Source organism: Catharus ustulatus, chromosome 5, assembly GCF_009819885.2.
Source record: "Catharus ustulatus isolate bCatUst1 chromosome 5, bCatUst1.pri.v2, whole genome shotgun sequence".
In the NCBI taxonomy this organism is placed as follows: domain Eukaryota; kingdom Metazoa; phylum Chordata; class Aves; order Passeriformes; family Turdidae; genus Catharus; species Catharus ustulatus.
Window position 1 is genome coordinate 42197008 of NC_046225.1, and position 24105 is coordinate 42221112.

The 24105-nt window shown below is 41.3% G+C and overlaps 1 protein-coding gene across 12 annotated transcripts in view; it reads left to right on the plus strand.

Moving 5' to 3' along the window:
* STOX2 (storkhead box 2) overlaps window positions 1-24105 on the plus strand; it is a 151599-nt gene that overhangs the window by 121376 nt on the left and 6118 nt on the right. For 10 of the 12 annotated variants that reach the window (XM_033059597.2, XM_033059606.2, XM_033059607.2 and 7 more), the window contains 2 exons: window positions 8087-8239; window positions 17336-19601. In XM_033059597.2, the coding sequence (XP_032915488.1) occupies window positions 8087-8239; window positions 17336-19601 (2419 nt within the window). Of the gene's footprint in view, window positions 1-28; window positions 352-8086; window positions 8240-12886; window positions 12912-17335; window positions 19602-24105 lie in introns of those variants that run through there. The other 2 variants (XM_033059603.2, XM_033059608.2) reach the window with 2 other exon arrangements.

Genomic DNA, 24105 nt, shown 5'->3' on the forward strand with positions numbered 1-24105 from the left:
CCTTTTTAACATATTGTGTGCCAGGAATATAGACATGGACATTTATTTAAAAATGCGTTGGAAAATATTATTTGGGGAAATACATTCTAAAGCACACAATATATTAAAAAAACACAGTCCTCCCCACCTCCATCCCAGGATAAGCAACACTACAGAAATCTTCTCAACTGAATCCTCTGGGAAACTTCCGTGCTCCAGCAGAAACTTTTTATGATCATAGTTGTAACATGTGCTGGGATATCACTTTGGATCAGGAGGCAGCTGGCCACAGGACATGAACAAAGAAAAGGAAAACTAAATCACAGGAAATACACAGGATGAATGCATGCAAGACGAGTCTGCTGACTGTGGGTAATTTAACACCTGTTTCTGAAAGTTAGCGCCACTTGGTGAACGTGGAGATCATGATTTTAGCTGGATCTGAATGACTAAAAAGATCCATTTACACAGTTAAAGTTAACAACTAGTAAGGAACTAGAACTCTGTTTTGGTTTGTTATATTGGTTATACTAAGTTTGACATGTTTTGTTCAGGTTGGAGTGGTCACATTCTTGGAAATGTTCATTATTTATTTTGGTGGGTGTGCATTTCAGAGATGCAGAAGGAACTTGCTGGTTAGTGAATGAATGTGATACTGCATTTGTTGAGCCTTTGGTTAAGCTTCTCTTAAACAGGAATAAATGGAAAAATCTTTCATGTATTTTTTACTGTTGTTATCGGTCCTTTAATATGTGTAGCTGTCCAGTAAACACAACCTGCAGCTTTTTTTCATAAAATACTCCAGGAAATGTATCCTAAAATGAGGATTTAGGCTACGTCTGGAAACAGCTCAAGCAACATTTCTTCTAATTTTCTTTGTTTCTGGTTTTGGCAGTGAAATCTTTTCTGTGTTAGCATGCTGGGGCAGATTCAAGGTATTTCATAGTTTTCTGGTTAATACCAAAGAAATCTGCATATTCTTCCTTTTCCCTCCCTTTGTTCAATCAAATGGGAATGTCTAAATTAAAATGGCAATTATATATCCTTGTTGTGAATTTACATCAGAATAGGTTTGCTACATCTGTGTAAGTATTCTTTAATTAGCATAATTCAGTCAAGTTGGGGTTTGAGGCAGAAGGGGGTAATTGTGCAACCCAGGCCAGACATGTAACTTCTTCAGCATCTGTCCCTTCATTAAGTAAATCTGGAAGTGTACTTTTTCTATAAGAGACTTCTTGTTTTCAGTATTGTTGGGAAAAAACAATAATATTCTAGTCCCTCCTTTGCCCATTAGAAATAGTTTTATTTGAAAATGACTTTTCTGTAGTTCTTCCCAGGGTGAAATCATAGGCAAGTGCTGATCAGAACAGGCTGTTGGCAAGAAAATTTTTGTAGGGGATTTCTGTTGTAACCACCACTATAACCATGAGATGCCATGAAGTTACTGTGCTCTAACTCAGTGTTTTCTGATCAATTATGTAATTCTGTAAGCAGCAAAAGTAGTGAAGTCAGATTTCCCTTGAGAAGTGTTTTTTGACTGTATTCTGTCCGATCTAGTGGGACGTTGCTATGCCTGAAGCTCTGTATAGATGTAATGTGTAGCAAACACTTGTTTTAGAATCACTGCTCTTGTCTAGTTAGGCTCAATCTACCTGACATATACAAACACACAGACTGTGTTTGTGCAAGCCTCATTTTCTGTGGAAACCAGGCTGAAAATTATGTTTAAAGGTTGTCTTGAGCCATAAGAAACAAAATATTTAAAAGGTGTTGAGAGTCTGAAGAAGTGAAACCGGGCTTTGACTTCGTGTACTTTGAGGATGCAGAGTGTAAATCAGAGGGCCTTCCCCCTATATCAGAGAAATAGGTAGTATAAATTCTAATATAGTATGATTTTGCTCTTTAATTTCTTTAATTTGTTCACAATGGTTGTACTGAATTGGTTCCATTTGTAAGTGAAGAGTTGATTTTTTTAAAGTAATCTTTATGCAAAGTTCATGAGACAAAGAGTTTGACTTCCAGGTCGCTTCTTTCCAGCAGTAGAGTCACTAATAAAAATTCTGTTATGGGTATGTAGTTGATATTTTAATTGCTGATACATGCTACAGAATGTAGTCTGCCTCAGTTTTTCTCTCAAAATGGTGTTACCCAGACTTGCAGAGAACAGACACACTAGATACACTGTCACAGGAAAAGTTCTGGCTGGTATGGGTTCAGGATTTGGGAATTTTTATTCCCATCTATGTTATACCATCTATTTCTCATCTATTTGTTAAGAATAGTTATGGTTCCCGGTTTTTCAGAGTATTTGAAAACCACTGAAGAAAAGTGCTCTGTAAGAGCTAAGTGTTTGTTTTATGTGCTACATAATCTTTTGTTCTAAGTAATAAAAATAATTTTCCCCCCAGGCTAGTGATACAAATCCCCAAGGCATAAATGAGTACAGTTCCTGTTCACTGTTTCTTCTGTGCTTAGACATTCTTTAAAATTGAATGTCACTTAATACAAGAAATCTACAAAGCTTTTTTTAAAAAAAAAATATTTAGAGAATGGTTTGGAAAGACATTGCAGAAACAGATCTGAAGCTATATATATACATGTATATATCTCATATTTAAACAAAACATGCAGTCAGCTGGTGAAAACTGTTCTCTGAGCTCTAGTTTTCATTTAATTGGGAACACAAACATATGAAAGTTGAGGCTAGTAATTTGATTTCAAAAGAAAGCTGCTTGAGACAAGCATCAGTCAGAGCTAACAGGAGCCATATGCTAGATGTTTTATGTAAGTGATGTGGTCTTCAAAAAAATTAGGAAAAGCGTATTTGCTTTTTATTTTTTTTGAGCAGATCTTTCCTAAAGAAGTTGTAGTAAACCTTCTGTTCAACAGCCTAACAGTATTTATGTGTGTAATTGATGTTAATATATTATATCATATCGTAGATGCAAGATATTTGCTGTTACTGTGCATCAAAGAAGTTTGTTGACTTAACTATAACCACAGAGTGCATGTGATTTCCCAGAGCCACAGGACAGTCAAGATAAAATCTGGCAAATTAGAGCTTCCCTGACTGAGGGGAGTCTGGCTTTCTATCACTAGGTCTGCTCAAAATATGTGCTAGCCTTTTTAAACAAGAGTTAGTAATTGTCTCCAGCAGACAGTTATGCACAAGAAGCTATGGAGATCATTCTATCACAACAGAGGTGAAATGACAGTTTCCTTGTCATAATGAAGAAGGTTGAAGTGCACTCAGTGGAAAAGAATGAGGCTTAACTCATGATATTCCCTTACAAACCAGAAAGGCCCTCACATAAACCAGTATTTTTTAAACATTTCTGTTTCATTTAAAGCCATTTAAATGATGATTTTATGGGCAATTATAATAATCTTTGTAGATAATTAAATGGTTGTCAAGCTCCCAAATATTTGCAAGCAGGATGTGTGTTACCCTGGTATACTAACTATAACGTGCTGTGCTAGAAATTGTGTTAACATTAAGGAACCAATACTGAATGTTTTGTATTGAGGAGTTATGTGAAGTATAGTTAGTATTTTGGTGGAAATTCCTGGCTTGTTCTTGGTGACAAGAGTCCTGCTGCCAGGGGGTCAAATTCAAGCGCAGACTGAATGTTTCATGCTCACTAGCCTAGAAAGCAATTCCATGCTGAACACCTACTTTTAAAGGTAGAATTGTGCTAAGTTACTAAAATCAGACAAATTTTATTATTTCTTAGCTTGTACTTAGCCAGTTTTAAGTTAACAAGTCCCCACTGGAAGTGATCTCAGAGGCGGATCCATGCAGGCTCTTGGCAGTCAGGGGAGAGGGATAGGCTGCTCCTGGGCATGAGCAGAGCAATTGGGTTCTGAGTTCTGAGTTCTTGTCCAAGCATCCCTCTGGGGGCAGCTACAAGGCTGTGGAGCAAAGCTTTAGGTACAAAACTCCTTGAGTCCCTTTCCCACTTCGGGAAGCTGGTTACAGTATTAAGGCCCATTTTTTACGTCCCCAGTATTATTCTAGCTGTGAATGGATCGTTCCCGTGCAAGGCAAAGAAAGAGGTCTTCCTCCCACTCTGCTGTCCTGGCACCTGTGAAGGTGGCAGTGAGAGTGCATGGCTGGGAACAGGCACAGGGATACTCCTGCCAGGCTGCTTAGGTTTAAGAAATGACCATATCTTTGGTGATACACACAATTAAAGGGTTACTGCCCTTTGCCTGGATGCCCTTAAAGCTACTCTATCCCAGGTAAAACCAGGACACCAGAGAGCCCATTTCATTGCCCAATGAACTTGAGAAGAATAAACCTCAACTGTGGTTCAATATACGCCAACCTGTCTGACATTGCACTGAACTCAATTTAGTAGTTCTCACAAGGATACCTGTGACACATAATCTTTGTGTTAAAGACAGTAATTTCTTAACTAAATCTGCGTAATTCTTACCTTAATTCTGATCCTTCTTAGACATGAAATTAATCATTAGAGAAACTGATCCCCTATACAAAGTGTATGGTGACTGGTGATCAAAGTTCATAGACTTATGTGTCTGGCTAATTACAAAGGCTTGTCTATGAACAAATTTAAACTGACAGCAGATATAATTATTAGTAAATGGTAATACAATAACTGAAGGTTTTCATCCATACTCAAATGATGAGGGAACAAATGGTGTTGCTCCCAAATCATATGGAAGCATATCTCTCATGTTTCCCTATAAGCTGAGTGTCATCTTTGCTGTTGTCTGTAATGCATGTGGCAGGAAAATTTGGGTGTATTTGAGCAAAAAATGTCCAGAGAGTGTTGCATTTTAAGGTCATAATTCTGTGGTGAGATAAGAATGAGGAGGATCTTGGGCTTGTGTTGAAGCTGGAGGAATGCTGCCATGCTGGGAAGGGAATGCAGCATTGATCTGGTCAGGTCTGATTAAGTAAAAGCAATAGGAGATAGCATAGCACAAATGTCTAGTTTTAAATCATTCTTGTGTCTTGGGTAACATGTATCACTGTTGTAGAGCAGATAGAAGAGCTCATGATTAAAAAATTTTGCTCATAAGTCTCACTGAGACAGCCATGCAGTTTACTACTCTCACCAATTTTTTCCTCCCAAAGTGCAGAGTATAATACCAGAGTAAATGCATTTTGATAATCAATTTTTAGAAGCTGCTGTTCTTGTTTAGTAGACATAATAGGAATATAGAATTAATGGGACAAATATTAGATCTTCTGAATTGAAAATGAAAACTTGAATTTGAATTACAGTAATTTCACATGTATAAGGCGCACCCTTTTGACTAAAATTTTGGTCCAAACCCAGAAGTGCACCTTATACCCTGGAGCGCCTTATATATGCACAAAGTTTGGAAATTTGCCAACCCAGAAGTGCGAGCCCGCAGCAGCCCCGAGCCGAGCCTACCCGAGTGGGGCTGGGGCCACTGGCAGCAGCCGCAGGGAGCGGGGCCAGGGGCGCCACCCGCGGCAGCCCCAAGCGGGGCCGGGCCCGCAGCAGTCCTGAGCAGGGCCGAGCCCACCCGGCCCCAAGCCGAGCCAGTAAAACCCACGATAGCACAATTCCGTTACTAATTTGTTACTTTGTTGAGTGCGGATCCTCGCTGTAAAAAAAAAAATGCGCCTTATACTCCGGTGCGCCTTATACTCGTGAAATTACTGTAATTTCTAGTAATTTGATTCATGATTTGATCACAAGGCATTGCTTTGTAACAGCAGAAATAGGGTGATTTCCCTGACACTTCAAAGCCATTTAGGTAGAACTTAATCCCTGGCTATTGACTTACCTGTGGCCAGAATAAGATTCTTACTTAAGCACCCTCTGTTTTGTCTGTTACTCTTTATTACTCCTTTTCCACTGGCAAGGAAAATATTTTAGCCTATTGCTTTCCTCTTTTTGAGGTAACTGGAAGCTGTTACTACTTCAAGAAGAGTAACAGAGCAGAATCAAAGATTATGTACGTGGATAAAGTACAGTAATTTCACGACTATAAGGCGCACCCTTTTGACTAAAATTTTCCCTCGAACCCGGAAGTGCGCCTTATAGTCTGGTGCACTTTATCTGATGTACAAATTTGCAAAATTTGCCAAACTGGAAGTGTGAGCTGTGAGCCGTGGGGGGAGCCGGAAGTGCCACGGCAGCCGGCTGGAGGCGGGCCCAGGGGCCCGCGGCACCGCCCCTGCCAGGTGAAGGCGGGCCAGGGGACCCATGGCTGCTGGGTGAAAGCGGGCCTGGGGGCCTGCGGCACCACCCCTCCCGGGTCCAGGCAGTCCCGGGAGCCCATGGCTGCTGGGTTGAGGCGGAGCCTCGCTGCAAAATAAACCATGCGCCTTATAGTCCGGTGCGCCTTATCTGATCTACAAAGTTGCGAATTTTGCCAACTCCCCAAGGGTGCGCCTTATAGTCCGGTGCACCTTATGGTCATGAAATTACTGTATTTTAAAATGTGCTTGTATAAGTGTAGTCATATGCTGGTATTATCAAATTGTAATTTCTCCCGTAACTCTTAAGATCATTTAATGATTTTTTTTTTAACTATAGGCTAATGAATAATTTTTAAGACAACATGAGAAAAGTTACAACAAACTTAATTTTCAGGCCATCCTGAAACCATTAAAACTTCTCTTCTAAAAAGTACATAGTTTGTACAAAGACATTTGACACATAGAATCAGGTGAGATTTATTCAGGATACCAGTCTTTTGATGCTTTTGGTCCTCTAAAGAGTGTTCTGTGCTTTATCAGCTGAGTTAAAATTACAGTAATTTCACAATTATAAGCCGCACCATTTTGACTAAAATTTTGGTCCGAACCCAAAGTGCGGCTTATAATCAGGTGCGGCTTATATATGGACAAAGAACGAAAAGTTGCTGTTTTAGTTTGGAGGACAGGTGTCTGCTGAGAAAGGCAGAAACTTCTCTTTGAAATGGAGAATGTAAACCCCCTCCCTCCAAATTATTATAATTTTGAAATCAAGGGGCTTTCAGGCAAAAATATGGGAATTAGGAATAACAGTTCTTCACTAGGGAAATTAAAATACAAATACAGTACTACAAAGAAACAAACTCCAAACCCTGACAAAGTCAGAGTACAACCTGACACCCTGTCAGGCAGGGTGTTGATAGCAGTCCCATTAAATGGTGGCTGCATTCTCCTGCAGTGACAGATGTGATTCAGTTGAAGCAGTGCTCCTGCAGAAGGTGCAGTTTCCCTCTGGAGGTCCAGTGGTGATTTGGAGAAATCCGGTTTCCCTCTGGAGTCCAGTGGAGAAAGGGGCTCCCTTAGTGTCCCAAAACCTCTGTTTTTATCTTGGTAAGAAATGTTGGGCTCTTCCCCCTGGCTGGAGCAACTTCCAGTGGGATGCAGTAATTTTATCAGTCACACACTGGGACTCAAGGGCCATTAGCAGAAAATGACTCTCTGGAGGAAGAACGGATTGTGCAAAGATAAAGAGCAATGCCCCGCCTGGTTTCAATGGATGGCTCATTAGCAGAATATCTGCCGTTGAGATAAGGATCACTGCCCCCACCCTCAACAGGTGGTGATAGAATAGATACCTTTTATCACACCCTGTATTGTAACGTGCGGCTTATAATCAGGTGCGGCTTATATATGGACAAAGAAGGAAAAGTTACCGACACCCGGAAGTGTGGCTTATAATCAGTGTGGCTTATAATCATGAAATTACTGTAATTAATACTATTAATAAAAAATACAATATCAAATGGAGACGGTGGGTGATCTGTACTTTGAAAGGGGAGTGACATTTCCCCTTTTATGTCCAGGGAAATATATGCAACTATTTTGTTTGTGCAGTTACCTTGAAGGATGTTAAGCAGGGCATTTTGCAACCATGAGTGCTAAATTTTCTGAGTCTGTCTTTTGTAGCTTTTGAGAAACTCTGTCTGCATAGTGTACATTTCCCATTTTCCAGAGTTCTCTGTTCTTTGAAATAAGCTGATGGATGGTTCTCCATTGCAAGAGTTTTATCCCCAGCTCAGTACAAAAACTAGAGATCTCTGAATTTTCACCAGCAGTATGTCTACCTCTTTCTCCTGCAGATTTTTAAACAAAATGCTTCATTGCACATCTTTTCCCTTTTTCCAGGTGATGTATCACCCATCAGCATGTCTCCCATCACTCAGTCACAGTTTATTCCACTTGGGGAAATCCTTTGCTTGGCCATCTCAGCAATGAACTCTGCCCGAAAACAAGTGACACAAGAAGCACTAATGGAGCACCTAACCACCTGCTTCCCAGGTAACCAGTCATTAATAAATCATTGGTTAGATGAGCACATGTCTGTGAAAGGGCTGTTAAAGAATCCTCAGTACATTCTAGATGGGAATATTGACTAATCCTGACATTCTAACCAAAAAGTAAAGGAGACATTAGGGTTCTACTCTTGGAACTTTTTCTTTATTCTTAAACATATAGAGAATTGAGTTCTCTTTAATAAGACCATTCATGTGAAATGCATTTTGCAGGGCAAATTCCTGACTAGATGTAAATAATAAAAATTACTTGGGGTACTAAACAACAGACTTGGCTTGTTTCTTTCTTCAGATGATATCAGAATAAGCTTGTTTGTGATTTTTCTCACAAAATAGCCTTTTTTATCATCATAACCAAAAGAGTGCAGGGCTTCTTTAGTGGCTATGAAGAATAAAGCATTATGTGTCATAGCCAGAGCAAACTCATTTTGCCTTGTGGCTTTCAAGTCAGTCGTAGCTAACTCATAAGAGTTCTGTTGATATCATTTAACGAGTTCAAGTGTCATTGTCCAATCTCTAAAGAGGTAACCTCATGGAGGTCTCTGTAGAGACCTCCTCCTAAAGATCAGGTTTCCCACACAACTACATGACTTCCTTCATGCAGAACAGGCTCTCCATGTGTCACCTGATGCAAGTTTTAGAGTCCAGTAAGAATGATGTGCCTGCTTCAAGGGGAGGTTATATTTGAAGTGAAAAGACTGTGTCAGCCTACTTTCCAGGAGTTCTCAGATCCTTCTTGGACACAGTTCTGGCTCTTACTTCTGTACTGCCCTTGCTTGAAAAACAAACAAACAAAAAAAAACCAGACATCTTTCTCCATGACTAAACTAAAAGTTTTGGAGAGCCATAGATACACTTGCTGGTGAACTGCACAGAAGGTATTCTTGTCAGCATTCGATATTTATCAAATGGTAAATGGAAATTTTCTTGGATTAATGATACAGTAACATCACAAAAAGGGAATCCTATAACAAGAATGTACAGTAATTTCACAACCATAAGGTGCACGGACTATAAGGCGCACCCCCCGGGAGTCAGCAAACTTTTGCAACTTCGTAGATCATATAAGGCGCACTGGACTATAAGGCGCATGGTTTTTTTTTTTCAGTGAGGCTCAGCCCCTAGCTCCCCCCACGTGGTTGCTGGCCGAGGCCCCACCTCAACCCGGCAGCCATTGGCCCCTGGACCTGGCAGGGCCGGGCTATGCCCGCCGCCGCTGCGTGCAGCGTCCCCGGGGCCAGGGCATGCCCGCCGCTGCTCCGTGGAGCATCCCCAGGGCCGGGCTATGTCTGCTGCCGCTCTGTGCAGCGTCCCTGGGGCCCCACTGCTCCGGGAGTTCCCTGGCACTCCGGGTGTCATGTGCCCCCCGTGGCGCACCGGGAACCCCGCGCTGCAGGTGCGCTCCGGGAGTCCCCGGGCGCTCTGGGTGACCCGATGCCGGCAGGCTCGCCCCATGCCGCCGCTGCCCCGATTCCGGCAGCTTTCCCCCTCCCCGCGCGGTGGCCGCCCCGATTCTGGCAGCTTTTCCCCCCGGCCCGGGCTGCACTGCTGCCCTTTCCCTCCCCGACGCGGCCACCGCCCCGATGCCGCCGGGCTCCCCCCGGCCTGTTGCTGGCCTGATGCCACCGCTGGGTGGGCTCTGCTCGGCTGGGGACTGTTGCAGACTCGCACTTCCAGGGTGGCAAATGTTGCAACTTTGTACATCAGATAAGGTGCACCGGACTATAAGGCGCACTTTCGGGTTCTGGGGAAAATTTTAGTCAAAAGGGTGCGCCTTATAGTCGTGAAATTACTGTACTCTTGAACATGCTGCTTCTCTACTGGCCATCTGTATCTGGAGTGGGTGAATCATGCAAAATGCATCTTGTAGAGACATTTTACGTTGAGGAGCTAAAGCACTGGGCAGAGGTTTAGTGCTCAAGAGAGCAGAACTTTTTCAGATGTGCTTTGTATGCTCCTGGACAAGATGTTTACCTATTCTGTGTATGAGTTTACAGCTCTCTAAAATAGTTGAGAAACTTCTCCATTGTACCTATTTTATAGCTACAAAAAGTAGCTAATTAAAAATGCCTTAGTAGGAAAGCTACTGATGCATCTGTCACGTCTAGGCAGCCTAACCATCGCCATGTTTTGATGTCTGGAAATTTTTTTGCTTACATTTTAGAGCAAGAGTTACTTAAACCCTTGAAATTTATATCTTTTGCTATAACTGATACTGAATTTTGAGAATTTGAAATATCATTTCTCAATTGAGAGCTGTGTTTGGAATAAACAATTCTGTCTGACATTTAATAATTGCACTTTGAAAAAATTACTCAAGCATATTTTGTAAATACTGGCTTTCTCTCCCTGTTTGTAGTTTTGTTTATCAGGCTGATTTTGAAAATAAAATCAGTGGTAAAAATTGTTAGGGTTAGAATGCAAAGAAGGAAAAGTTCTCAGTTGTAATTCTTTTAATTCATTTTTATGATTTTTTCCCAAGTTATCTTTTCCATGTATGCTATGTACTAGAAGAATTTCATAGATTGCAAGTATTTTTTCAATTATTCTATCAATATTTTTATATAAACACTGTTGCATAGTGGAAATGATAATTTATTGGTGACATCCCTTGAGTTTACTGGGAACATGATTATCAGTTCACTTGGTGTGTTGTACTATTGTTGCTAGACAGAACCAAACATAAAAAATAATTCAACTGGCTGGATTATTTTGTAGACATTGCTCAGACAAAGCCTGAGGCAAGTTAGCACATAGTCTCTTGCTGCCTTTTTTTCCACTAGCCATTAACATGTGAATTTGTCAAGTCTGAGATTTAAAAAAAAAAAAAAAAAGAGAGCCTCACTTCCCAAAATGTAGAGAAAGTTATTTGAAAAAAAAAAAATCCACCTTTTGTTGACCAATTTTTCCTGTTCTCTAGAGAAATGCCTTTCTCTCCCAGCCATGACGTATTTGACATAGCAAACAAACATATTCTCTCACTGTATAAAGATTTTCTCCTTTCCAATAAACAGAACTTCTTGTGCTGACACTTTTCACTTTTCTGCCCAAACCCCTTTAATAAATCAGCTGTAGCTTTTTGAGCCCTTGTATTCTTTGTGGCTACTTCAAAATATCTGATGTCCTCTCATATTCTGATAGCAGGTGCTGATGCTCTTGGGGAGAGAGGAGCATTACCACTGTAGATGTGTCTATTACTATCACATAACCTCTCTCTATCTCTTCCTGTAGCAGCACTTGTCTGCCTGTGTTGTTTGTGATTTAATGAACAGATCCTTCACTGCATTTCATGGTGAAGATAAATTTCCTAAGACCCCAGATGCTATTCTTGAAAGTGCCTAAGAATAATAAACCTTTTTCCTCAGTGCAGGGTCTTACAGTTGCTGTCTAGCCCTCTAGTTTGCTGAGCCATTGTGCAGGCAAAAATCTGGGCCATGGCTCTATCTGAAATAAGGTATGCTAATTATTTATAACATCACATAGCAACCACTCCACATCTTTAACTAGTATTTCATGAGCCAATCAGAGTATTTCTTTTATCCTTGTTAAGCCTTAGCATCAGCTCAGGAGAAAATCATTTTAGCAGATTTAACACCATTTAAGTACTACTTCAGATGTATTTTTCATGAATTTATTCTATTCAAAAAGTTTGTATTGATAATGCACATCTTATTTGTGGTTTTTGTTATTTGTTGGGTTTTTAAAAAAGCAAGAGGGCTACTCCTGCACGTACTTCCATTATTCTAACTTAGAATTAAACAATGAGATGTTTGTACAGCCCTACTTTGTAATTTATTGACCATGGTTTAAATCCCATACATTAAATGTAAATCTTTGAAATCCAGTATAAGGAGCTAAGAATGTAACCCCCTGTTCTGTGTTTGGCAACCAGACACTCTTTATCTGTATGAACCTGGACAAAGACAACATCAAGCCTTAGTCTGTGCTGCCTTTAATAAGGATATTTGTCTCTTTTTTTCCTCCCCAATTTTGTCCATGTACACATTTAAACAATTTTAAGACATTCAAAATTTCAGTGTAGAAAATACTTGGGTATTGGCCTAGGTTGCTTTTGAAGCAAGCAGTTTTCTGAAAGTTGGCAAATTCCTCTAACAATCATCTTTATAACTTCACTCTTTAAAAATATGAATTATATGTGTAGCACTTAAAAGAAGTGTCTTACATTAAATGAGTTCACTCTAGGTCAGTGTTCTTTGTGAGCAGCAAACAAGACATAATCTTCTGTCTGGAAGCTCAGTGGATGGCATAGTAGACTCTCTTGAGATACAGAAAATGTACATGTCTGATGATTCAGTGTCCAGACAGTTTCTGCTTTTGAATTATTAAACCACTACATAATCTTAAATAACACCACTGCTGTCATGCAATATTTTATGGGCTAGAATCTCTAAGCCACTGGGTTTTTTTCCCTTGTTCCTATTTAATGGAGGAAGGAAGACCATAGGGAGACCTTTGAATGCAGGGGGGTAGGTTGTGTTATATGGATGTTATGTGGGCAGACTGCTTTAAAGAGGAAAGTCTTGAGAAAGCCAAGAAATCTGTATTCACTCTGGATCCCATTGTTCCTTTTTTAATGTCATTGCTCCTGTTTGCCATGCAGGAAAACCTAACCTGAGTTTGGGTCTGTTTCTGCTTTTGTAAGTACTTAAAAGAGCTTGGAATAAAAGCCATAGCTACCCTTAGCTGAGAGTGCTGAGCTTCCAAGATCTGCATCTGCTGTCATCACTGCTGGCTTAGTGAACCACAGCATGGACTGTATGCTGGAAGTGATAAAAGTGATAGGCTTCAACTCCAGAGAGAGGGCTGACACCATTAACTTTACAGCATCCTTGACTGCCAGGCATGCTGATTTTTTTCCCTTGGTGTTTATCTGCACATTCTCCATTCATAGGAGTTACTCAATTAATGTAGCTACTGTGCATCCAGTGTTTAGAGACTCATCCAACACATTGTAGCCCTTTTGGTTTACTGGGTGAAAAATACGTATTATTATTTTTACCATGTATTTTCAGTGAATTTTTGCCTAAATTGCTGTAAAACATCAGTACATCCATTTCAATCTCTTTCCCTAACTTTTCTCTAAGCTTCCAGGAGAAATACTTTCATCCCATTTATTTGTGTTGTGATGTTTTTGAAACAGTATGTTAAGAAAAATCTTTTTAGTAAAATAAGGATGAAGAACCAGGTTCTCACAAAGGTAAGTACATGTTGTAAGCTTCTGAAAAGTGCAATGGATCAGGCAGGTTGTTCATGTAGAGGAAGGAAAAAAGGCTGGCTGTTGCAGAGCAGGTACACCTGAGTTGGATCATGGCTGGACCTTGCAGTGCATATTCAGCGCAGGCTGGAGAAACAAATAAGCCTGAGTTTTGTGGTCATCCACGTCTTGTTGTGATGCAAGTGATAATGTCAAAGGGGTGGTGTTGCCCAAGCAGACACAGCAGCTCCACTGCAGGAATGAAGAGTTAGATGACCACTGGTTGTTACAGGGATTGAAATCACTCTTCCTGTTCCTGTGTGCTTTCAAAAGCTCATGCTGAGGACAGCCTGCTTTGCCTCATAATCCAGAGGAAGCTCACATATTGTTTACTTCAGTCCAGAGAGATTCACAATTCTGAGCTAGAAACAAATAGTCCTTTTTTCCCCCCAGCTCTCTGTATTTCAGCTTTTCCCGCCTGTTGCTGTTTCTGGCATGTCAACTCATGTATGGGTTCCGGAGGTCTTTGTTACTCTCGCTCAGATTATTACAGAAATTGTGGATACCTGCATGAAAAGTGGAGAAAATGCAAGCTCCTGATTCTCTATAATTTTTTCTAATTTTCATTCTCATTTATGCTCTCAAATTACAGTAATTTCATGAGTATAAGGCACACTTCTGGGTGTTGGCAAATTTCCAAACTTTGTCCATATATAAGGCGCACTGGTGTATAAGGCGCACTTTTTTTTTTTTTCAGCGAGGATCCGTGCACAACAAAGAAACGAATTAGTAACGGAATCGCATGATCGTGGGGTTTACTGGCTCAGCTTGGGGCAGGGCGGGCTCGACCCTGCTCGGGGCTGCCGACAGGGCCAGGCGGCCCAACTTGGCACTGCCACTCAGTGGGGCCACTTGGGGCCAGCCGGCCGGCGCTGCCACTGCTGCCGCCACTGCCACCGTTCAGCGGGGCTGGCCAGGGCCACTCGACGCTGCTGCTCGGGGCTGGGCGAGCTCACACTTCCGGGTTGGCAAATTTCGGAACTTTGTCCATATATAAGGCGCTCTGGGGTATAAGGCGCACTTCTGGGTTCGGACCAAAATTTTGTCAAAAGGGTGTGCCTTATACGCGTGAAATTACTGTATATCCTATCTTGGCCTCTCACTTCCTGCATCCAAAGTAGCCCCAATATTTCAGCTGTGTGGACTGTGCATGAACTAAATTAACTCTGCCCTAGTCAAAACCAGTGCATGTCCCTGTGTACTTCTTCCTGTGCCTTCTGTGTTGTACCGTTCTTGCTCAAGTCAATGTTGTTCCTAACCCTTTGCTGTTTCCATTTTAAGATTTTAGTTGGGGATATGAGTAGTATTGTCATGTCACCAAGTTCAAATAACACTCCCAGTTAGACATAAGAATATGTTGCCTCCAACCCAGTTGCAAGAAAGAGTATGAGTTAAGGAATTAGTACAAATTCTCTTGTTGCTTTTAATGGGTTTGGCTGTCACAAGAGGATCAGTGAGCTTGCAGGCTCCAGCCTTTGATGTGTTGGAGAAGAGTTGGTGACCAGACACTGTGTGCTCCTGAAGATACTGTATTTGTAGCAGGTAGCCCAGCTGAGATTTCTCCATGAAGTGTTTTTGTAAAAAGCATATGCTTCACTGAAGTGTTTTTGCATACATTGAAATTCTATTCTTTAAGACAGAATTTTACTTGACAAGATCCTGACCAAACTCATCTAAATTGGCCAGAATTTGAGTAGAGGTGCTGACCAGATGAATTCATGAGTTCTCTTCCAACCTAAATTGCTCTCTGATTATTTTTTTTCCTAAATTACAGTAAATTCATGAATACAAGCCGCACTGAGTATAAGCCGCATCTCTGGGTGTTGGCAAATATTTCGTTCTTTGTCCATAAATAAACCGCACCTGAATATAAGCCGCTCTGTCGTTTGCAGCGAGGACCCGCGTGCAACAAAGTTGCCAAATACTAACAGAACTGCGGCATGGCGGGGGGTTTACTGGCTCAGCTAAGGCTGTGCAGGCTCGGCCCGCTAGGGGCTGCTGACGGGGCCATGTGGCCCAGCTCGGTGGTGCCGCTCGGGGCTGGCCGCCACCTCTGGGTTCACTTGCCCCGGCCCCACTCACGCCGCGGCGCCGGCCGGGCACGGAGCACCCCCTGCTCCCGCCACAGCGGCGGAGGGCGGGGGCACAGCCCCCCCCCTCCTCCCTGAGGCGCGGCAATGGCGGCACGGGCCCCCCCCCCTCCTCCCCAGGCCGCGGCAATGGCGGCACTGGGCTCCCGTCGGCTCCCCGAGCCGCGGCAATGGCGGCACTGGGCTCCCGTCGGCTCCCCGAGCCGCGGCAATGGCGGCGCGGGCTCCCCCCCTCTTCCCCGAGCTGCGGCAATGGCGGCGCTGGGCCCCCGTCGGCTCCCCGAGCCGCGGTAATGGCAGCGCAGGGTCCCCCCATCTCTCCCCCGGGCTGCGGCAGAGAAGGGAAGAAGAGAGCTCTCCCGCCTTTCTCCCCGCCCCCCGTGCTGCCTGCAGGGAGCCAGGGCAACACAGTAACACTGTAACAATCGCGAAATGCCGGCTTTTACTGGCAGGTGCTTGGCTCGGCACTCTGGCTGGCACGTCTGGGGTTGTAAATGTCAGAAAATTATTCACATATTAGCCGCCTCCGAGTATTAGCTACACTTCCGGGTTTCCACCAAAATTTTGGTCAAATTGCTGCGGCTTGTATTCGTGAAATTACTGTACTTTTGTTTAAAGCTAAGACACAGAATAAATAATATTAACTTTTCCTGTTTAAAATAACCATCCGTGCCTTTGAAAAAATGTCTCTGGTTCTAAAAATGTAAACCAGACTAGTACTCAGAATTAAAATACATTTTAGTTAAACAAAATGTAGATTGAAGATAGCTTTTCCACTGATAATATTCAGCATAAACAGACTTTTAAAAACTAGTTTGTGAACTAAAATTCTTTTTTCCTTAGCTTTAGATGGAACTTATTCCTATACCAAACATTAGTGTTTTATCTAATTAAGCATTGAAGATTTGGTCAAGCACCACTGAATGCAGCAGGTGCAGTGGTAATGGGAAGGATCTGACTCACAATACCAATGCCATTGATGCAGGGTAGTCATATTTGTCCCTCTCTCTTGGTATGCAATACGTGCACTTAGATACTGTCCCTCACATCTCACCTGGAAGACAAGGAACTCTGAGAAGCAAATTTTTGAGAACTAAATCTGTAACTTCCAGCCTAATGGAAAAGACTTTCTGGGTAAGATTGACTGTATCATTCAGGATGTCTCTGTTTTGGAGTAGATGATGTAGTCGAAATATATTTTAATGGGAGAGCAAATCAGTTAAATCAGCTTTGTGATAAAGGGACAGTTTGAGGAAATGCTTTTTTTTTCTGTATAGTATTCTGTGGGAAAAACAGCTTAGACAACCAAAGTAACAAATAGCTACTACTTTATATGTGACAGGGCATTATAAGAATAGTTCTGGTGGCATTGGATATAAATACTTCATTGGAAGAAGAATAAAAGTAGAATTATTTCTATTGACACTCTGATTTTCAGTGATTCCATCTGGTAGCTTAAGGTCACCTGCACATTGGAAGTGACTAGAAGTTCTCTTGGGGCCTAGTATTTAATTAATAATTGATAAGTCTGAAGTGTAGGAGATAAGTGGAGAAAAAAACAGAGAAGAGAATGCCTAACAAAACACTTTACTGGAGTTGTTTGTTCAGCATGTTCCAGCTTGCACACTGGAAAAACTAGCTTTTTGTTGAGGAGGGGGAAAACAGAGTCCTACACAGTTTTATGCACTTCCTGATTTGTTTTTACTGTTATTTCTAGGAGTTCCAACACCCAGTCCAGAAATCCTTCGACATACTTTGAATATGCTTGTACGGGAGAGGAAAATATACCCAACTCCAGATGGATATTTCATTGTAACTCCACAGACTTACTTTATAACACCATCTCTCATAAGAACTAACAGTAAATGGTACCATTTGGATGAGAGGATACCTGACAGGTCTCAATGTACCTCTCCACAACAAGGAACTATAACTCCCTCTGCGTCGGGATGTGTCAGGGACCGAACACTACCCAAAAACCACTGCGACTCCTGCCATTGTTGCAGAGAAGACATGCACAGCATGCATGCATCTACCCTACAGAGGAAATCAGCAAAAGACTGTAAAGACTCATACTGTCCTCCTTCATTATGTCAGGTCCCACCTACTGAGAAGAGTAAAAGTACTATCAATTTTTCATATAAATCAGAGACACTCACAAAGCCTAAGGATGTAGAAAAGCAGTCTAAGAAATTTGGACTCAAATTATTCCGATTAAGTTTTAAGAAGGATAAGACCAAACAGTTGGCAAATTTCTCTGCCCAGTTTCCTCCAGAGGAGTGGCCACTAAGGGACGAGGACACCCCTACCACTATACCTAGAGAGGTAGAAATGGAGATTATTAGGCGCATTAACCCAGACTTGACTGTGGAAAATGTCATGAGACACACTGCACTAATGAAGAAACTTGAAGAAGAAAAAGCTCAACGAAGCAAAGCAGGGTCTTCAGCTCACCACAGTGGACGAAGTAAAAAGAGCAGGAATCACAGAAAGTCTCATGGAAAATCAAGGTCACACAGCAAGACCCGGGTGTCCAAAGGAGACCCATCCGATGGCTCTCATTTGGATATACCTGCTGAAAGGGAGTATGAGTTCTATGATCCCTTGACTCGATCCCCACGGGAAGGCTGTTTTATAATAGAGCACAAGGGAGATAATTATATCATGCACAGCAATCCTAACATGATTGAATCTCACTTTCCCATGACACCAGAGTGGGATGTGTCTGGTGAACTGGCCAAAAGAAGAACTGAAATGCCTTTCCCTGAACCTTCCAGGGGAAGCTCCCACTCCAAGGTCCATCGGAGCCATAGCCATACACAGGATAGAAGATCAAGGAATGAGCGGTCCAGTAAGGCTAAAGAAAGGTCTAGATCCATGGATAACTCCAAGGGACCTCTGGGCTCAGCAACTTTAGGCACACCTGAAGATATTGGTGAAGGCTGTAGCCCAGATGACCAAACAACTGGCCAAACCTACATTGATGATAGTACCTTAAGGCCATCTCAGTCACTCAGTCATCAAAGGGCTCTGATTTCATCTGCAAGCTACAAAGAGACTTGCATCCCTGAAATAGCTGGGGGCAGTGTAGAAACCCCCAGTTCTTGTAGCTTATTGGAACAAGGCAAGCCTGCAGAGAATTTGCCATCATATAGTGACCTCAACTCCTGCACAACAAAATCAGCAGTTGATGACTATTTTCAGTGCAACACATCCAGTGAGACTGTGCTTACTGCTCCATCACCACTGGGAAAGAATAAAGAGGATCATGATACGCTAACAGGGACAGATGGGCTAAAAAAAATTACTCCCACAGAAAGACAGTCTCAACATATTGCTAGGGAGCCTGGGGTGCACAAGGAGGAGTCCCCAAAGGGCCCAAGCAGTGGTTCAGTGACTGCTGGCCAGACTCCAGAGGTGATTGCTAATGGGCGGCTGGTTCAACACCATAGCACAGAATCAAGCAGCCTTGATAAAAGGAAAGAAATATTTAGCAAGGATACACTCTTTAAGCCTCTGCACAACACTCTTTCTGTGAATAGTTATCATAAGTCTAACACACCTCTGCTAAAGCCCCATCAAAAGACCTCCTCTGACACATTGCCCATCAGATGTGAGAAACTTGAACAAGCGATGGTAACCTCAGTCACACAAGTCATGCCTGTTTCTCAGAGACAGCAAGAGACAACTGGGAACCAGGAGGCCTCCTTTGACTACTACAACGTATCTGATGATGATGACTCAGAGGAAGGAAACAACAAAAACGCTGAGGAAGAAAAGAACAGGGATGATGTTGGTACGATGCAATGGCTCCTAGAGAGAGAAAAAGAAAGGGATCTACAGCGAAAGTTTGAGAAGAATCTTACTCTTCTCACCCCGAAGGAAACAGAAAATAGCAACAACCAGAGAGCCACCCACTCAGCCCGCCTGGACAGCATGGACAGCAGCAGCATTACTGTGGACAGCGGGTTCAACTCTCCACGGTAGGACTGTCACATTCATTGCAGCTTTACAGACTAGGAAGTTACATTTATGCTTTTATGGGTGTGTGATATTGGTGACAGAATGTAGGGCTGTTTTAAAAAACTTCACACGTTTTCAGACAATGTTTTTTCTTCAGCTCTTGAATCCTCTATTCAGATGTGTGGGTTGCCCACCATATAGTAAGAAACCAAAGACCATTTGCAGCATTGACTTTGTATTAGTTCATTTTCTTTTTGCTGAAAAGCTCCCTGTATCCTTTTTTTTTTTTTTTCTGTATTAAACTTGTGTTTGCTTTTAGAATAAAAGCAATGAGCTCCTGCATACTCCTCCCTTTCCCTCTAAGATACCATCAACAAGGCTAATAGAAAGGGTAGGCATGACCAGGTGGCATAATGCTTGGCTCAGACAAAAAGAAAATTATATTGTTTTGTGTTCAGGCTTCCTTGTTTGTTTTCTTCAAAAATTTTGGCAGTGTATCTAGTCATCATTTCAAACTGGTGAGACTGGAATAGCCACTCCCCCTACAAGTTAAAAGTGCTCAGGATATTTGAACTTCAGATGTGATTTAACACTGCTGAGAGAGAGGTGCCTTGTCTAAGATACTTGGGAAAAAGAGTCCAGATGTTTGTGTGTGGTGGTGCTGGTTAGTACAGTAATTTCACAATTATAAGCTGCACCTGATTATAAGGCGCACTTCCGGGTGTCAGCAATGTTTTGTTCTTTATCCATATATAAGCCGCACTGGATTATAAGCCGCACTTTTGTTCGCAGCGAGGATCCGCGTGCAACTTTCACAAACTTGCCAATTAGTAACAGAATCATGGAATCGTGGGGTTTACTGGCTCGGCTTGGGACCGGGCTGGCTCAGCTCGGCACTGCCCCTCAGCTGCCGGGGCCAGGCACGTGCCGCTCCAGCTCAGCTCGGGGCTGCTGCGGACTTGCACTTCCGGGTTGGCAAATTTCTGAACTTCGTTCATATATTGACCGCTCCAGCGTATAAGCTTCACTTCTGGGTTCGGACCAAAATTTTAGTCAAAATGGTGCAGCTTATAATCATGAAATTACTGTAATTACTATTCCAGGGATTTCAGGCATTGTGGAAGTCTCAGTGTGCTACAAGTCTTACAAATGTAGGGAGTAGAGAGTTGTTGGTGCATTCCCTGCCCTGGAGATTTTGTAAGTTCATTTCCAGGTTAAGAATCCTTTACGCCAGCCTTCTTCCTTGTCTGTCTGACCTTTGGCAGTCCTAGGTCCTTGATGGAATGGAGCATGACCAGTTTTGTTTGACCTGCATAGCAACTCATCAGAGTTTAGAACAATGACTCTAAGAACACAGAAATAATTTACAGTAGTAGTTCTCTTAGAGTGGCTTACTCAAGCTTAAATTATTTATTGCCTGTGTTTAAAAATAAAACCTCCAAGACTGATTTTGTATTACGTGAAAAAAAATAGAGGGTTTTTGTTTGGTTTTTTGTCACTTTTTTTATTTTCCCCTGTAAATGGTGTTCTTTTTCCTGAGAAGTATATATTTTTTTACATCAATAGCAAAGGCTCTCAGAAAGGCATGTGAAGGATTTCCTGTTTCTACACAGGACTAAATTTCATTTTCATTTGAAGTCCTGTCACTCTGGAAGAAATTCCTTTGGATTTGATGGTTACTCCCACTTATGTTACTGACAAGACAGAAATCAGAGGCTGATGCAGCTTGCAGTGACATATCGAACTAGAGCAGGCTTCTAGTGGATGTATATTTTTTCTGAGTAAAAAATCTGAAACATAATTTGGGTAAATCATACCATTAGCACTGAGTCCACTCCAAAAACGAAGCTTGAGAAAGCTTTGAATTTATGTTATTCGTTGTTCTGCAGATGCCTGACATCTTTCTCATATAGAACTGTTGTATGAAACTGTTTGCACTTTTCTTTTTTAAATGTGATCTCTTCTAGTAGTTGAAGTGCTATAGTTGCAGTCAGCTTTTGTGGGGGAGTATATTGAGGTGTTTGCCTGTCTCACTCCGCAGAGTGTGAGTCACCTTCAGGATAGGATATCAACTGAATTAAAAATCAGTTCTTGGACTGCTGTTTTGTATGCTAGATGAGTATCAAACTTGTGTTTCTGATTAATGCAATGGTAGACATTTTTTTTCCTAATTATTTACACAAAAGCTACAATTTCTGTTTATGTTAAACTTAGCTAGCAAGAGAACAGGATGTGGTGAGCATACTGGATTTAGTGCTGCTATACCCCTTTGTTTAAATCAAAAGGGAAACAGATGAGCAACTTTCAATTACGTTTGTGTTCCACACATCCTTTTTTTAAAAAAATTTTACTGTTTACTTATTAACAAATACCATTTTTTGGCAAGGCCACATAAAGTAAGCTTAAAAAAAACCCAAACCAAAACATTCTGTAGGATATTTTGTTTTGTCAGACTGTCATATATTCTGGATATTTGAAAGCTTTTTCATGAGCTTTGCATCAAAATTATTAAATTTTATGATTTTGCTGAGTTTGGGTCACTTCTTGGTATAAGTCTCCAAAAATAAATTGAGCTGAGGGTGAATTCAGCCCTTTGACTAAAAGTACCATGTTGTTATTATTATCCTACCTTACAATAAAAAATGTACTCCACAGCCCTTTTCCAGGAAATACAAAATAGCCATCCAGCATCCATCTGGTAAGATTCAGCTGGGTGTGATAGTGTCCTTTAGCAGATGCCATGGGAAGAATACAAGAGCAGGTCATGCAATATAGTGATGTTCCTCAGGTATATTCTTCTAGCCTCCACTGATGATGTAACTCTGCTTCCTGAAGTATGCAACATTGTTTTACCAATTTCACAGTATAAACGAAAAAAATATTTTAAAAGTCTGATAAATTGAAAAAAGGACAGTAAAAATAATTTAGAAAGAAATGGCTGCCATTAAAGAGATTTACAGTGATTATTTGACTTCCAAAGTATTTGTGTGCAAAATGTGTGAACATATTAATCACCATTGGGAAAAAAAGCCTCACAATATTTTGTGCATTGCTTTTATGCAAGTTATATCTAGTAAATGTTAGTTGTCAAGATTAATTTTATTCCTTTATTTTTAGAGCTTATATGATACTGTTGCTCCTTTGTCACCTAAAGAAAGCTAATTTTGGCATTACTCTGCATGCAAAATTTTCAGTGCAGTTTTTGTATATATATGTTGTAATGATCAATTTGTAACATCAGATTTGAGCATGTCTGAAGGTCTAGAATTGGTGGTCGCATAAATAATGATACAATACTAAATAATCTCTGAAAACTAAGATTTGCATCTATTTTCATTAAAAAGCAGAGTGAGAGGAATAAAAAAATGAGCAAGAGAAGTGCACCATACATCATTGTAGCTCACAGGAATAATTTACTATGTGTGTCACCCATTATAGCTGTTTGGAACAGTAAAACAGTCATTGGCAGAAGGCTATCAGTACCATCCATTTTGACCAGTTTAAAAGATCTATGAGAGTTTTCCTAAAAGCCTCATTTATTTTCCACACTCAGTCAGTTTAAGATTATTTAAATGTGCCCTATGAGTAGGAAAAGTAGTTTTTCCTTCCTCTATGCCATGCACTGACACATTTCTCCCATGTCACATCTAAAGCTGTGCATTCCTATTCTTCCCCTGATGCTAGGACTAATTTTTTTTTTTTTTTCCTTAGGGCTAGTATTTAACTGAGAGCAGTCTCTGATATGGCTGGCTGCCTGCAAGGCTTAGTCAGGGAAGCAGCAGAAATATGTGCCAGGGTCAGGTCCACACAAGGCAGGCAAGAGCTACCCCTTTCAGTAGCAGGTAAATTTAGGTTGACTTTAAACTGACTGTGAAACTTTGGTGATTAGTATCCTTGTTTCTAGTGCTTATTTAATTACTGCATTCAGTCCTCTAAATGCATTCTGTAAACATAGCCATAGCAAGTTTGATGTCATTTTTTAAAGAAGTAGGGGTACAGATGAAAGATACATGACCAGGGGGCCACATGGATGTTTGAAAGCAGATCTGTTCCTCAACAGGCACACATTATTTAGAGATCAAAAATTATTTAATAGTGTTAAGACAAAAAAAACAGTAGTACTGGTAAAAGTAGCCTTAGCATGTCATGGCTGAGCTTTTTAAAAGCTGTAGACTAAAATACAAGGTTCTCTGCATTCATAATTAGATGTATGATTTAAAGACTTAATGTTTTAAAAAAGTGCTATGTGTCCTGCCACTCATGTGGTTAAATGATATGTTACAACTAAAGGAACATTGTCCATTTTTCTGAATGAAATAGCAGCACTAGTTGACATGGGCAATATCACAGACCAGGCAGTTAAGATTTTTCATTGTCTTGGTAATTTGCAATCATCGCAACTGTAAAGCAGAATTGAAGTGTTGCTTTTAAAAACATCATGGGTTTAATATAAGGTAAAACTTTTATTTAATACTTTGTGTACAAAAATGTAAGTAGAAGAGGAGACAACAAAGAATGCTTTGT